General features: G+C 43.5%; 1 protein-coding gene across 3 annotated transcripts in view; it reads right to left on the bottom strand.

The window, feature by feature from the left end:
* Nucleotides 1-1,042: 1,042 nt before the first annotated feature.
* ppcdc (phosphopantothenoylcysteine decarboxylase) overlaps nt 1,043-17,205 on the bottom strand; it is a 94,463-nt gene continuing 78,300 nt past the window's right edge. Inside the window, exons 4-5 of one of the 3 annotated variants that reach the window (XM_067973646.1) lie at nt 3,632-3,767; nt 1,043-1,305 (exon numbers count right to left, since the gene is read on the bottom strand). In XM_067973646.1, coding sequence (XP_067829747.1) covers nt 3,658-3,767 — 110 coding nt within the window. In that variant the 3' untranslated portion in view covers nt 1,043-1,305; nt 3,632-3,657. Of the gene's footprint in view, nt 1,306-3,631; nt 3,768-13,307; nt 14,177-17,205 lie in introns of those variants that run through there. The other 2 variants (XM_067973642.1, XM_067973643.1) reach the window with 2 other exon arrangements.

Raw genomic sequence — 17,205 nt, 5'->3', positions numbered from 1 at the left:
ACCAAGTATTTTCTCAGTCTGCCTTTATAAGGTTTGAAGCTACACAAGGACGCACAATATCAAGGGGAGGCATTGAGATATCACTGAGTCACGCTATCATATAAGTAGCAGATATTGGACAGTGCGCGTTCACTCTGGCACGAAAGGGGTTTAAGGTCCATATATGGAAATGACTGAAATCACTAAACCCAAGAAAGTGTCTCAGGTAAAACACTAACCTTGCAACATAATGTTTTCTGTATTTCCAAATATATTTATTTTCCCACAGGCGGATTTATTTATCATTAGCTGGCTTGAAATGGCCTTCAAAACTTTTATTACTTCACGTCACTATGAAAAATCTGGTACATTTATTATTCATTTTACATTATGTATCCAGTGTTGTACAATGATTGTTATTAGGTGTGACAGGGAATTTTATATCAAAGATACATTTGCAGCACTTGGAAAAACGCCAGTGACAACTCCCACTCTGCAAATGTTTAAGACTACAGCACCCCCCAATGGCTCAGTGAGTAAAAGAACTGATTAACAATCGAGAGCCAAACAGACCAGGAACGGTGTCCAATCACTAGTATATGTTTTTAGTTGGCTGATCGAAGTCTAGTTGACAATAGGAATGCTGCAATTAGGAACAGGAGGAGGCCATTCAGCCCCTCGAGCTTGTGCTGCCATTCAATCAGATCATGGCTGATCAGTATCTTAACTCCATCTATCCGCCTTGGTTCCGTGACCTTTAATACTCTTGCCTAACAAAAATCAACTAATGTCAATTGTCCAGAATGTTCCTTGGCTAATCGGGGTGGGGATAATGGTTAGAATCCTCATGCTTCAGAACTATCGAGAGACACTTGCTGAAAAATGCACATGTGGATGTGGAGTGAAGCCTGAGCCTGTCTGTGGATGTGGAGTGAAGCCTGAGCCTGTCTGTGGATGTGGAGTGAAGCCTGAGCCTGTCTGTGTTTCCCTCCACTCAGCGCCAAACAGCCTGCGATAATGAAAAATTAAAATATGTCCAGCCATGGTTTTGTATATTTTGAAAATTTAATATAACCAAAGTCAAACTATGTCCTGCCTCTTTAAATCCGATAGGTCAGCCGCCTCCAACCTAGCCAGAATCTCTGTGTGGGATCTGGGGTATTGGTTTGAAAAGCAAGGTTGTGTATCTAGGCATCTGTAAGGAATCTTACAACACCAGGTTATAGTCCACTTCATATCTAGGCATCGGCAGCTGAATATGTTGAATGAAGTTCAAGTGGTGGTAATTCTGTCCCCGATCACACAAAGATGTTTCATGTTTGTTGCCTGTTAAAGATAGTTTAAAGTGTTACGCTAGAATCTTGCTTCATTGAAGGCACTGTATTAGTGCAAGTTGCTTGTGTCGCAGTAGTAACCGTGCAAATGCAGTCAAAAGGAAAGAGTGAACGAGTGAATGAAAGAAAGACTTGCATTTCTATAGCACCTTTCATGACCTCAGGACAACTTTCAGGACGTCCCAAAGCACTTTACAGCCAATGAAGTACTTTTTCAAGCATAGTCACTCTTGTAATGTAGGAAACCAATTTGCGCACAGCAAGCTCCCACAAACAGCAATGTGATAATTCCAGATATTCTATTTTTAATGATGTTGGTTGAGGAATAAATATTGGCCAGGCCACCGGGGAGAACTCCCCTGTATATCTTCAACTGGTGCTGTGGGATCTTTTACTTCCACCTGAAGTACAAAGGGATCTGGGGGTCCTAGTGCAAGAAAATCAAAAAGTTGGTATGCAGGTGCAGCAGGTGATCAAGAAGGCCAACGGAATGTTGGCTTTTATTGCTAGGGGGATAGAATATAAAAACAAGGAGGTATTGCTGCAGTTATATAAGGTATTGGTGAGACCGCACCTGGAATACTGCATACAGTTTTGGTCTCCATACTTAAGAAAAGACATACTTGCTCTCGAGGCAGTACAAAGAAGGTTCACTCGGTTAATCCCGGGGATGAGGGGGCGGACATATGAGGAGAGGTTGAGTAGATTGGGACTCTACTCATTGGAGTTCAGAAGAATGAGAGGCGATCTTATTGAAACATATAAGATTGTGAAGGGTCTTGATCGGGTGGATGCAGTAAGGATGTTCCCAAAGATGGGTGAAACTAGAACTAGGGGGCATAATCTTAGAATAAGGGGCTGCTCTTTCAAAACTGAGATGAGGAGAAACTTCTTCACTCAGAGGGTGGTAGGTCTGTGGAATTTGCTGCCCCAGGAAGCTGTGGAAGCTACATCATTAGATAAATTTAAAACAGAAATAGACAGTTTCCTAGAAGTAAAGGGAATTAGGGGTTATGGGGAGCGGGCAGGAAATTGGACATGAAGCTGAGTTCGGATCGGTCAATGCCCTGTGGGTGGCGGAGAGGGCCCAGGGGCTATGTGGCCGGGTCCTGCTCCGACTTCTTGTGTTCTTTAGATTTGTGGTTGGGATCAGATCAGCCATGATCTTATTGAATGGCGGAGCAGGCTCCAGGGGCCGATTGGCCTACTCCTGCTCCAATTTCTTATGTTCTTATGAAAAGGCGGTTTAACGTCTCGCCCATCTAGCATAGAATCGGCACGTGGGTAAGGTACCTGAGGGTGGCTGTGTAGGTCTGTGCCTTCAGTAGAGGAGGGTGAGTGGAAAACTACATGGAAAGGGCACAATAGAGGAGCTTTTGCATTTAGTGCTGCTATAGTTCAGATTGCAGGAGGGCAAACTATAAACTCTGCCGTTGGCATAAAGCAGCTAGTCTCAGTGTGTAAACACAGGGAGTTAATTCACGGGTGTCCCTCTCCCATCGTCCAAACCACTAAGTGCAAACTGTAATAGCACCTTACAATATGTTGACGTCTTATAAACAGAGGGGGTAATTTTAACCTAACTCGCTTGATGGGAATCCGACGGGATTGGGTGCAATGCTGGTTTGACATCCCTCTCGATTATACTCCATTGACTGTAAAATCGGGCAGGGTGTAAAACCCGATTCCATTGGTTTCCCGCCTGGCGAGTTAGGTTAAAATTGCTCCTATAATGTTTGGTTTAACTCTGAGCTATTGATAACACCAAATTGATAACTGCCTGGTCTCTGTATTCTGCAACACAACATCCTGTTGGTAAGACATCATCTTTATAATATTCTGAGAGACCTACATTAAAATCACCCTCACCATTCACTGCTGTCTGTCCTTTAATTTTGTTGTCACAAGTTCACAGACTTCCTTCAAAAACGACAACTTGCATTTATACAGCGTCTCAGAAGCAAAAATCCACACCGAGCCACTGAAGGAGATCGTAGGAGAGGTGACTGAAAGCTTGGTCAAGAGGTAGTTTTTAAGCAGCGTTTTAAAGGAGAGAGAGGTGGAGAGGTTTAGGGAGGGAATTCCAGAGCTTAGACAGCAGAAGGCACGTGAAACTCTTCACTTGACACCAGCAAATCCAATTTATTTGAAATTATCTCTCTTTTTCAAAACAGATTTCATAATAAAAAAAAATGATAGTTGCTCAAAAAAAAGGGTTATAAATGAAAACAAAATTAATGGGACTCCCATCCCTCCATAGTTCTTATTAAAAAATGTATTTTGTTTTGTTTATTGAAGAGATTTTTAAACAGCCATACCTTATCCCAGTCTGTCCAGCCTTCCTCTACTGTTCTGCGTTAGGTACATTGGCAGATGTGATACGGTCACATTCAGGAAATGGATTACAAGTGTAGATGGTGAAGAACATCAGCATCGAGTTCCCTGGGCTGCCCACTGTAAAAGTGGCAGTTATTTCAGGAGTCCTATTTCACTCTTAATTCAATTATTTAACAAAAACATATATTTTTTAAATGTGTCTTTTTATTCAGCAGATTGTTACTAGAGCTACAATATTAGTGATTCTGAGAGCAACAGCTCCTTAGGTACATAAGAACAAAAGAAATAGGAGCAGGAGTAGGCCATTCAGCCCCTCGAGCCTGCTCCGCCATTCAATCAGATCATGGCTGATCTTCGACCTCAACTCCACTTTCCTGCCCGATCCCCATATCCCTTGATTCCCCGAGAGTCCAAAAATCTATTGATCTCAGTCTTGAATATACTCAATGACTCAGCATCCACAGCCCTCTGGGGTGGAGAATTCCAAAGATTCACAACCCTCGGAGTGAAGAAATTCCTCCTCATCTCAGTTTTGAATCTCCGACCCCTTATTCTGCGACTTTGCTCTCCAGTTCTAGACTCTCCAGCCAGGGGAAACAACCTCTCAGCATCTACCCTGTCAAGCCCCCTCAGAATCTTATAAGTTTCAATGAGATCACCTCTCATTCTTCTAAACCCCAGAGAGTATAGGCCCATTCTACTCAATCTCCTCATAGGACAACCCTCTCATCCTAGTCTGGAGGCCTCTATGATAGAGGACTATCTCCAGATTCTTTGTGTAATTGTTGAATGAAAATTAAATACTCGAGACCTTAATGTTGTGATGTTTATTTCCTCTCCTACAATTGCCCTCTATATGCCTGCCTTACGCCTCTGTACTCCCTTATTAACCATTTTATGTCCCTCAGAGGTTGGGCATTAGGGTATTGTTAAAGCTTAGCGAATGACGCTCTGAAACGTACTAGCAGGTGTTCAAGAGTGATTCACTCCCTCTGAAGAAGTGCCTTATCTCAACCTGATGGCTTCCCCAAAGCTGACGGAGTTTGGGATCTTACTCCGTGAGGAATCACAGGAAGGTGTAGAATCTACGACTCAGTGGGTCACTTTGCTGTGCCTCTACGGCACTCGTTGATTTTTACCCATGCGTTTCTTTTTCAACCTATCCCTGTCATATCTCTCTGCTGCAGTGATCACGTCCCATCTCGCTGATTGCTCGACAAGCCTCAGTGACAGGACTGTTGACCGATGAGCTGGGAGGTGGGCTGGAATCCCAACTGGCCAGCCCACACCACCAGATGACCCAGCCCACCCACTAACACCATGCAGCAGCTCCTGGACGGACTCCCTGCCACAGGCTGCGGAGATCACTGAAAAATGCAAGTTACCCTGACTCCAGAAAATCAGCCAGGGTCAGAAGCGTAACACTGTGATGGCCGGAGCCTTCAGCACGGCCAAGGATTTCACAAAAGCGAGAATCCCTCCCCATCTCTTATCTCCAGCTGTTCAATCCGTGCTCAAAACAGCGAGACGTTCTCATTTGCATTTTATAGATTCAGTTACATTTCGTCAATTGGATTTTTGATTGGTAACTTAGTTAAGTGGCTATTTTGGCCAAACTATCTTTGTCTTGCAACACACTTCAGGTGTGAATGTTTGGAAGATGGATTTGCACTTAGATGCAAGACTTTTAATTACGTGGCTACATAAATTAGTGGACCTCTTGTGGCATTGCTCATGGTAAGTCAGACAATATTCTTTTCTAAAAACTCGCAAATTGTACCATTTAATTGACAATCTATTATTCGGCTTTTAACTAAGAGCTGTGTTGCAGCTGGTCTGACCCCCCAAGACCAGAAAGTCTCACTTCTGTAAATTCCTGAGGTCAATTAGAGGTGAATGTTTTGCTCATGAGGGAAGTTTGCAGATTGGGAGGTGGTTATAATTTTCTGGCTGCAGGTTAAAAGAAATTAGTATAATACGACTTTTTTTTAATACTAGTGACTCTTTGAAGGACAACGGATGTGTTCTAGACACAAGACCTTTTTAGATATGCTTTTATCTCCCTTTCACTTGAAAGTGTTGTTCCCTGAGGCTCACATGCTTTCTCTCCTGTCTTGGTTTTGATATTAGTCTGTGGTGGCCTTTATGCCTGGCAGGGAAACTGTCTGTGTAACTCGGAGATATATTACATAGCAACTAAGGTATTAGACGCAGTGGGAGGAATTTTAACTCCTCCTGCTCGGCAGAAACCGGGCGGGGAGAGATGCAGTTAAAATGCAGCAGAGGAGATGGTCTCTGGCTTCCTGGCAGGGTTTAAATTGCTGGCAGCAAGGACCCAACCCTCGAAGCCAGTGGGATCCTTCTTTAAATATGCAGATCAGGCTCCAATGACATCATCAGGGCCTGACTGCAATATTAACCTGAGGCCTAAGATTGGGAGTGATGGCGGCTTTCTTGCAAGGCCAAAGCCGCCAGGAAGTGAATCCTGGACCATGAGAGGCCCAGAAAGGTTTTTTCACAAATATATTTTAAGGTTCCTTGTGGGCCAGATGGAGCAGGAATGCTCCCCCCCACAAGGAAAGCTAGGGCCTCCCATGCCTTGGGCTTCCCTCCCTCTCCCCTGACCGTGCTCCCTGTCAGTCCCTCCTCCTGAAGACTTACCTTAGTGCCGGGGAATACTGTTTCCTCCAGCCCCCGGTGGTGATTGGGTGCTACCCGATTTAAACAGCCAATCAGCCACTTCCCACTGACTTCCAGACTCTTTTCATCGGGAAATGGGCTAATGAGGCCCAGCCATTAAAATCGTCCGGACCCCCCCCCCCCGGACAGGCCAGAGGCTGGGCATTGTTCCCATCCGGGGCTTAAAATCAACCTCGGAGTCAAAATGTCTTCACAGACCAGTGAGAACACAACAATAACCTTTAACGTAGTAAAATATCCCAGGGTGCTTCACAGGGGCGAGTATCAGACAAAATTTGACACCGAGCCACGTAAGGTGATATTAGGACAGGTGACCAAAAGTTTGGTCAAAGAGGTAGGTTTTAAGGATCGTCTTAAAGGAGGGGAGAGAGGTAGAGAGGTGGAGAGGTTTAGGGAGGGAATTCCAGAGCTTAGGGCCGAGGCAGCTCAAAGCACGGCCGCCAATGGTGGAGCGAAGGAAATCGGGGATGTGCAAGAGGCCAGAATTAGAGGAGCGCAGATCTTGGAGGACAGTCAAGAAGACAGAGTGGAAATCCTGTTTGTAATTCCTGACCCATGTTTGTTCACATATCTTAGAACATGGTACCAATCCCCTCACCCACCAAGCTACCCCACACCCTGGCACCTCTGCTATCATCTAACCAGACCCAGGTTAAAGTCTAAGCATTACAGTGAACCACAGGAAGATCTATCTAATGTAAACAGTGATAACCACAAAGATTGTCCTCCATCTGGCCTTCTTTTAAAAACATTAGTTTCCCTTACATCCTATCACGTGCCAAATAATCCCCCCTGAGTGCGTCCTCCTACTTTAGTGCAGAAAGGAGACCTGCAACGTGCTTTTAAATCTTTCCTGTCGCACGTAGGATAAATACTCTGTAACAGGTGATTCCTCTCGACTGTAGCTTCTGATGACACTGAACTGCTCTTCAGACTGAGCCCTTATCTCCTTAAACTCTGTGGAAAGATCCAGATTCTCCTTTTTTGTTCCTTTCCCCTCTGTAAACTGTCACAAAGGAGAGGACCACTCCTGTTTCAATTCTGTTCCATTTAAAACTGGGTGCCTTTATTATATAAGTCGAAGTCTTGTGGCTTAGTAGCAAAGAGTGAAGACCAAGTGTAGGCTTCAGGTGAAGTGGTGTGTGGGGGGATCAGTGGAACAGAGCAGGCAGGTCTTTAATAAGATTTACGGATTGGTAAAATAGCAAAACTTCCTGCAATTTGGGAAGTGGAGTTCAGTTGGTTGGAGCACTGAAGTTTCTCACTAGTACAGGCTGAGGAAGAGGAAGAGGAGAGGGGAGGATGCAAAGCTGAGGCATTGCAGCACCTCCACTGGCAATAGGGTGTAATTGCAGCATGATAAGTTTACATAGGTGGTTCCCATTGTAAATGTTTACATAGGATTTTTAAATAGAAAAACTTGACACAAAAGTGACAAAACAAAGAGCAGGTTAAAACAGAATGCCCATGGCTGGGACCGGCCCTGTTAACGTTCCCTTTACTGACAGCTCTCTACCAAATTGCATGGATTATTTGGTGCCACTGGGAGAAACAGATTGGCAAAGATACACTATTCCCTCACCTCACCCTCTGATGCCCTTGTCTTCAGAAAAACCTTTACTCTCTTCCATTGTTGCCACCTTCTTCACTCCCTCAGCTGCAAAGGGAACAGACTTGAGCTTATCTGGTGCACAACTGATTTAGCCATCTATGAGCAGACGTCTGGACTTTATCAAGTGCTATTGGGGCGTGTTCTCCTCTATCAAAACTGTCCACAACTCCAGGATCATCCTTGAGAGCAAACACAATCGCCGGCTTCTTTTCTCCATTGCCTTTCCTCTGCCCCTTCCACCCTCACCTCCAACATGGGTGAGGATCTCATGAATTTCTGTCACTAAGATTGAGACTATCCAGTCAGCTGCCTCTGCTGCGTCCTCCTCTTCTCCCACCAATCCATATCTCCCCCCTCAGCTTCCTCCTGTCCCAGCCGTGAACTCATGTCTCTCTTGGTTATTAATTTAATTTCTTCCAAACAAAAAATAAACCTCCTGTGCAGTTTTATGTAAATTTGAACAAGAGAATGTGAAAGAATTGCATCTTTCATGCTCTCAGGGTGGCCTGAAGTCCCTTACAACCAATGAATTACTCTTTGAAGTATCTAGTGAACGTCATGTAGGCAAAATACTGGATAACTAGAAATTTTCAAGCAAATAAACAACTTAAAATTAACAGGACTATAGACGATAGTGAATATCTGAGCACATTCGGAGCAAAACAGCGAATTCCAAGGTTTCGAACGAACGCTAGAAAAATCTTTTTAACGTTTTTAGCAGGAGAGGTTTTGTATTTAAATATATTTGGGTTTCCTACAAATAAACACACTTCAGCAACTTCATTTTCCCATCCTGTTAGCCTGTTATATAGAACTGATCCTAATCCCGAGAATTGATGGCCCTCATGCAATTTCACCTCTCCCACAATGTTTTGTGACACATTTCCCATAATTTTCCTCAAACAAACCGCTTTTATCACGTTTTTTTTCTCCTCTTCACAATACTTTGGAGTTCTTTCAAATGAGTTTTATCTTCGAAGAGAAAGTCTCATCATGGTTCCTTTTTGGTTTTAAGTGAGGCACCAAAAGGGTGAAATCTCTGCCTTTGTGATCCAGGCAGGAAGCCTCGGCCAGTGAGAGCAAACCTGGGAAATTGTCGCTTTGGGCCGCGCACCATTTTTCAACCACTTCAAAAATAGTGATCAGAAAATAAGCGTGCAACGTTGCACAATCGGAGTGTGAGGTTTCCCACTGTGAGCTGAAAGTTGGAAAGTGGCCTCATTACTCTGCGTGTCTAAAGTGTGCCAAAGACAGAGAGGACCATCTGATGCTTCCCAAAGCCTCACAGACTTGTTCTCAATCTCAAAGTGCAAATACGTTTCAGCTCATTTGATATTAAACGCGGGGTGCGGTCGGATTGCTCGTGCTAGACTTCCATGCGATGGTCTCCCTGTTCACATTTGTTAGTGCCTCTACTCCTGAAAACAAAAATCTTACAGCTTGAGGCAGGTGGAGAGCTATGGCAGCTCATGGGATTGGTGAAAGTGTCCACCTCCGATGGCTTGGGGTTTCTTCAGGGCAGCAACAGAACAGGCGGACCATTGCTCTCAGTGATACTCCTCAAAGATGAGGCTTTGGAATGAGATCAACACCAGTGATGGTTTGTAGGTGAAGAGAGGAAGAAGAGTTGGTGGAAGCACAAACTAGGCAAAACATTGTGGGGGAGATTTTGACTTTGTGCAATATTGTCAAACAGGTGATAGCAAATCGCCGGCCTGTTCTACAACTCTCCCCAATTTTTATTTTCATTTTTGGAAAATGGACTGGCGATTTGCTATCTCCTGTTTGACACTATCGCACAAAGTTAGAATTGACCCCAGTGTTTTTGTAACTAGCCTCAAAGGTGATAAAAATGGTTAAAACAGGTTAAACAACCTGATTAAGAAACTGGTCACTTCAAGTCAGTTTTTTCTACATTTTTCAAAAATGACACACTGAAAGCCTCAAATGTAAAGTAATTGTAGCCCATGTCCCTTCAATTGTGGAAAGCAATTTCTAACATCCATAGAGTAATTAAGGTGTGGGAAGCATCTTCAAGCCTCAAAGTCTAGTTTACTCCAGCTTCAAAAGTCCTGCTCTGGTTCACATCTGCTTTCCTGGCCCATTCTCCATCAGCTGCCATTTCACATCAAAATGGAAACTGGAGCTTTGAAGTTCCTCGGGAACAAAGGCCGTGTGAGCCAAAGGTGCCTGGCCAATATTAGTGGATGGAAAAAACAGATCGGAGCCAGAAAATGGAGTCTGCGGTCATGTGATGGAGCGGTACAACATCCAAACCCTGCTTGGTGTATGACGAAGTGGAGGTGCTGCTACAAGGTGTGTGAGCAAGAAGGGTTGTCCTGTTTGACTTTCCCTCAAGGACAACAGTGCAGCCTACCTGGCAGGAGGTAGCAGGCACGGTTGATGCTGTGTACAGGACCCACATGACTTGGCAACAGTTACAGACAAAGAGGGCAGATTTTAAGTACACTGCCCAGATATGGCAAGTCATATAACAGGTACCCTTGCTCAAAGCATTTCCTGTCAACTTGTTACACACTTACTGCTAGCTCATACCAAGCCCTCAAACAATCTTGTTGTCTTTCATTGTTTATTATGAACACCCAAACTCCAGCAGTGCACACACTGAAGCTGCAACTTACAATTGAAACCTTTAGCACAGTCATCTTGTAAAGGCATGTAATGGAGCTGAATGATGTCATGTCAGCTACTGACACACACAATGGACACACATCCGGCACTGCATTCAATTTACATCTCAAGACTACATTGCTTGTACAAGGTGATACAAAGGAACAAAGCAAACCTGAACTGGGGATAGCCCAGAAATGACAAGCCCTTGGTTCCCTTTGAGGCTGTAGGAAAAGGTGATGCCAGAGGCTTCCTCAAGCTCTCCCTTTTCATTCGTCCCACACTGGCAAACACATCACTGCATAAACATCATGCAGAGTATCCCACAACAAAGGCTCTGCGACAAGGCGCATCTTGTTGGCAACATTCCAACATTTATTTCTTTTCAGTCACTGTAGGCATGGGAAAGCTGTCTGGTAGTTGGCGCAGAACAAGAAACCACCAAATAAGCGCCTTGCAATGTTCTCACTGAGATATGCGAGCACTGGTGTGTCGGCATACATCCTGGAGCTTGCAGTTTGTGAGCTTTAAGTGCATTGAATCAGTGCATTGGTGAGGAGGAGGAGCAGCCCCCTGCCCAGATGCCAATGACCTCTTGTTCTTTAGGAAATGTAGCATTGCAGTGAAATTGGGCAGTTGTGTCATGCTGCTGTTATTATTCAGTAGCAAAAGAGAGGAAAGTGCTGGTCAGGCTGCCCAGTGCGTCAATCACTTGTTTGATAGGCATATGGGCAGAAGGTTGGCCAATAATGCAGATGAACCCCAGGTCAGTGTGGAGGGAGGCAGAGGCAGAAAATGTGAGGATAGCACTGAACTTCACTGCCACGAGCAGCCCTGCCCCCTCGGCTGCAAGTGTCCTTGAAGCAGGTAGCAGCGGAAACAACTGTCTCCGTGCTTATCCAGGATCTGTGGAGGAAGTTACCATTAGTCATTGCCAGTGGGTGTGCCAAGGGCCTGCAGATATGTTTTATGGTATAATGGCAGCTGTGTCAAATTCAGCCCTGGTGTGCCAGCTGATATTCCTGTCTTGCTCTCACCTTGTGCCACTTCAACCATTAAATAGGGTGATATGGAAGCTTTAAAAGCAAGACAGAAATATCATTAACTTTTTTATGGACTTGGCAACCAGCCTGGGACCTTGCATCTTAGATGTCTTGTTGCTTCCTAAGCAGCAGCGATAGATTGTATTGTAACAGCACCTCTTCCACCCGCTGTTGTTTTAATCTTCATGTCCTGTCAAACTTTTGTCAAAAAAATTACTTTCTGGTGATTCTGCAGACAATATTTGATGTTCTTTTGTTCCGACATGTTTTGCTGCTTTGAAATATAATTCCCTCCATCCTCCCTTTAAAAAAAACTACTTAAGCAATGAAATGTAAAAGAATATTTAAGAGCTCCCTTTAGAAACGTATTGCTTCCTTTTTTGCAGATGGGTGAACACAGTATGATACTGTCCTATAAGGGATAGGAGATTGTGCAAGGGACAGTTTGAGTGAATTTAAGTGTTGTAATTGAAGGATTTTGGACTTTTGATACTTGTTTTAAAGAAGACTAAAATAATGGACTTGTAATGAAACCCTCGATTTTTTGGTAAAGAACATGCTGAGAGAGGGAAACGTATGTATACTCCAGGACAAGATGGAACATTCGTAAGATTATATCTGAATTAACTGATAAGGAGAAACTATGCGGACAGTTACAGAGATAAAGAAGCAAAGTCTGCAAACTGATGGGTTCTTTGATGTTTGATCATTAAACAGCAGATTTTGTAAAGGAAACCATATAAAACAGCTCATTCCACAAAAACCAGCTCATTCCACAAAAACCAGCTCATTCCACAAGGGTTTTCAGGAGAACCACGGACATCAGAACAAGATGCTTTTAGGAAAGGAACCTTTCTGATCAATTCTTTTCCATGAGTTGTACTCGTTAGAAAGAAAAAGGTTGTTTGAAAAGTTACTACTTTTGGTACAAACTGTCGCATTGTGCGTCAAATTAATTCTTTAAAGTTAGAAAATAACGACAGCTCGACTTCTTAGCCTTTTATATTCTGAACAAGGGAGAAAAGTAACCTTATGTAATAAAGCTTTTACACGTATCTTTAGGCTGGAAGAAAGTTGCGCACTGCCGGTCGGTGGTGAGTTCAAGTCCCACTCCAGAGACTTGAGCACAGAAATCCAGGATAGCACTTCAGTGCAGTACTGAGGGAGTGCTGTACCAGCAGAGGTGCCGTCTTTCGGATGAGACATTAAACCGAGGCCCAATCTGCCCTCTCATGGTACTAGTTGAAAGAACTGCAGGGGCGGTTGCCCTGTTGTCCTGGCCAATATTTATCCCTCAATCAGCATAAGTTTATCTCATTGCTGTTTTGTGGGATCTTGCTGTGCGCAACTTGGCTAATACTTTTCCGACATTACCACAGTGACTACACTTCAAAAGTATTTCATTGGCTGGAAAGCACTTTGGGAGGCCCTGAGGTCGAGGTCGGTGCTATATAAATGCAAGACCTTTCTTTCACTAATTGGGCAGGGATTTGGCAAAAGGGAGCCTCTGGCAGATGGCCCCAGCCCTCGCACTTAAATGCTGCATTGGTGACACTGATTCCAAATCTGCCCTCATATCCTTACTTCATCTACATTGTGTTTGGCTAGTTTAAAATTCTTTTGCATCAGGTATAATCTCACATCACAGATACAGCCGTTAAAAAACTGCAATTCTGGATAAGTTTTTATTGGAAAATCAAGGTAATTCAAGATAGAATCGTAACACTACAGGCAATAGTCTCTGATGTTGTAACACTACAACTTATCAGTTTTCTAAACACAGCGAACGTCTTGGATGATAAACGTTAACAGCTGTTGTCTTTAAAATCCTATCAAATATAAAGAATCTCATGAATAGAATTCAGACTCAATATGCTAATCTATCATCTTAAACTGCTGATTGCAGTTCGAGTGGCAGAAACCTGGGTGAGTTCAGCACATCATCAGGTATGTCCAAAATGTCCAACATTAAACAACCCAAGGGTGCGACAGCTATGGTGCTCGTCACTGCTACACGGTCACAGTCTGATGTACGTATCTTTGATGACAGGTCATGGTCACAGTCTGATGTACGTATCTTTGATGACAGGTATGGCCAAAATGCTGGGCAGGATGCACGTGGCAGCATCTCATCTCAGAGAGGAAAATTCATAGAGGCTGTTTGGATTTATTGCCTTCCAGAAAATACCTGCTGGCAAATATTCCAACCAGCAGAAAAACATTGCCAACAACAGTCAGAACTCAGTATTTTACAATCCTTCAAGCTGATTTTCAATCGTTTGGGTTTTAGTAACTGAGAAAATATAACAATGCTCGAATAGCTTGATTAGGATTATAAACTACAAACTGATTCCAGTTTTGCCTTGATTAATGGATACATTAAGATAGAGATTCTGAATAAGAAGCAGCAATAAAGTATGGACACGGATTCCTTTCCGAAGTTAGCCCTGGTGCGCTCTAAGGGAGTGGCTGTGGAGATTGTTCCAAGCACTCTTGAACTTTTTCTACGATTGTTGATACCTCTGCCATTGCCCCATAACCTACAACAGAAACAAAACACAGCAGTTACACAAGTACAAAGTCACATCAACAGCCTGCAACCAAACAGTAACTTTACACATTGATATAATGCAGCCAAAATAAGAACTTTAAAGCAGAAATACGAGCAGGTGAGACATTGGGTGGAACTGTAAGATGGTGCAGAGAAAATTACCACCTTGCCAGTACCATATATTGGCCACCTTAAGTGGGCATATTTAAAGCAAGCTCCCAGGCTTGGGCCTATTGGGCCATTGGATCCAAGGGAAAGTAGCAAGTTGGATCCAAAATTGGCTCAGTGGCAGGAAGCAAAGGGTAATGGTCGATGGGTGTTTATGCGACTGGAAGGCTGTTTCCAGTGGGGTTCCGCAGGGCCCAGTACTCGGTCCTTTGCTTTTTGTGGTATATATCAATGATTTAGACTTAAATGTAGGGGGCATAATTAAGAAGTTTGCAGATGATACAAAAATTGGCCGTGTGGTTGATAGTGAGGAGGAAAGCTGTAGACTGCAGGAAGGTATCAACGGACTGGTCAGGTGGGCAGAAAAGTGGCAAATGGAATTCAATCCGGAGAAGTGTGAGGTAATGCATTTGGGGAGGGCAAACAAGGCAAGGGAATAAACAATAAATAGGAGGATACTGAGAGGTGTAGAGGAACAGAGAGACCTTGGAGTGCATGTCCACAGATCCCTGAAGGTAGCAGGACAGGTGGATAAGGTGGTTAAGAAGGCATATGGGATACTTTCCTTTATTAGCCGAGGCATAGAATGTAAGAGCAGGGAAGTTATACTAGAACTGTAAAAAACACTAGTTAGGCCACAGCTTGAGTACGGTGTACAGTTCTGGTCACCACATTACAGGAAAGATGTGATTGCACTAGAGAGGGTACAGAGGAGATTTACAAGAATGTTGCCAGGACTGGAGAATTTTACCTATGAGGATAGATTGGATAGGCTGGGGTTGTTTTCTTTGGAACAAAGGAGGCTGAGGGGAGATTTAATTGAGGTGTATAAAATTATGACTGGACTAGATAGAGTGGATAGGAAGGACCTATTTCCCTTAGCAGAGGGGTCAGTGACCAGGGGGCATAGATTTAAAGTAATTGGTAGAAGGATTAGAGGGGAGTTGAGGAGAAGTTTTTTCCCCCAGAGGGTGGTGGGGGTCTGGAACTCACTGCCTGAGAGGGTGGGAGAGGCAGAAACCCTCATCTTATTTAAAAAGTACTCGGATGTGCATTTGAAGTGCCGTAATCTACAGGGCTACGGACCAAGAGTTGGAAAGTGGGATTAGGCTGGATAGCTGTTTCTTGGCCGGCACGGACACGATGGGCCGAATGGCCTCCTTGTGTGCCGTGAGTTTCTATGATTCCTAAGTTATGTTTACTGGACCATCATCTATTGTGAAGGTTATGGCCAAGATTGGCTCAGAATGCTGTGCAGCAGAAAATAAACACCTCCTGCAAATATTCCCACTCAGTTTCTACTGAACAATACACAAAGGTAAGCTCACAAAGATAATGTATATCAACCTTCTAATGAGAACAGATATAAGATGATAGAAATGATAAAGAATTCTCAATAGGTCCTGCCAAGATGGTTGTCTTTAAGGAATTGATTGAAATTTTTTTTTAAAAAAGCTTTTTCCTCAGCACCAAACTCCCTGCACAGTTCAGGCTCCCTCGCAATACCTCGAACTTATATTCACCGCAAAAGCGCAGTTTCCATTACTAGATCTTGACTCCCTACGAGCTGAAACCTGCATTCTTCCTTCTGCATTCAACATTTATCCTTATACTATTAAAACTGTTACTGTTATTGAGGTGATGAGATAGCTTTGTTAAAGCTGCAATGTCTGTGCGTGTATCTGATAATAACCTAATGTCCTTACTCATCTCTGTTTCAGTCACGTAGAAAGGAGATGTATAACCGGATAGTCATTGTACGCAGCGTGAGACAGGGGAACAATGCCTGTGTGAAAACCAATGGTTTTGTGGTTCTGATTAGGGCAAAGCTGATTGGGTATAAATGTAGGTAGTGTGCTCGCTGACCAACACTGGATCCCGTTCCGGCAACACCTCGATTTAAAATTCTCGTCCTTGTGCTCATATCCTTCCATGGCCTCGCCCCTCCCTATCTTGGTGACCTTCTCCAGCCCTACAACCCTCTGGAATCTCTGCGTTCCTCCAATTCTGGCCTCTTGCGCATCCCCGATTTCCTTTGCTCCACCATTGGTGGCCGTGCCTTCAGCCATCTTGGTCCTAAGCTCTGGAATTCCCTCCCTAAACTTCTCCCCACTTCTCCACCTCTAACTCCTCTAAGTTGCTTCTTAAAACCTACATCTTTGACCGAGCTTTTGGTCACCTGTCCTAATATCTCCTTATGTGGCTCGGTATCAAATTTTGATTGATAATCGCTCCTGTGAAGTGCCCTGGAACATTTTACTATGTTAAAGGCGCTATATAAATGCAAGTTGTTGTTGTAGCCACTTACTGTTAGAACAGAACAGACTTGAGTAGATAGCATGCTAAAACTACTGTACTCGGATTGAGGTAGAATTTAAACTCTTTTTGTATTTCACAGGGCTGTTCAATAAAGCTATTAAACTGAATTGTTGTGAGCTTGATTATTTGGTGTTTGAAACTATGGGACTCTGTCTTTAGAGAGTCAACAGCTGTAAACTTCCAAACAGATTTATTAAACAGCAATGACACACTGTAGACTTACAATAGTTAAACACTTAATTATCTCTCCTCAAAAGACACAGAATCAGTTGTATCTGCTGCACAAAACTACAATGTGAACTGGACCTGGAACAAGGTCCCTTAATATTGGTCTGATGTGACAGTTCAGTGCTGACTTTCCTAAGTTTCTCTCTGATGACTTCAGATGGATTACCCAAACAAAATATACGTTCAAAATTTAAACACGACAAAGGAAATTCAACTATGTATCTAATATGCATTTACATAAGTTTTGAAGCAAGATTGTCTATCCTGGGAATGGAAAGATTTGGGGGAGCTTGATAAAGATTT

This window comes from Heptranchias perlo, chromosome 38 (assembly GCF_035084215.1).
Source record: "Heptranchias perlo isolate sHepPer1 chromosome 38, sHepPer1.hap1, whole genome shotgun sequence".
NCBI lineage: Eukaryota > Metazoa > Chordata > Chondrichthyes > Hexanchiformes > Hexanchidae > Heptranchias > Heptranchias perlo.
Note: the sequence above shows the minus strand (reverse complement) of the source record. Positions and strands in the feature narration are given on the sequence as shown.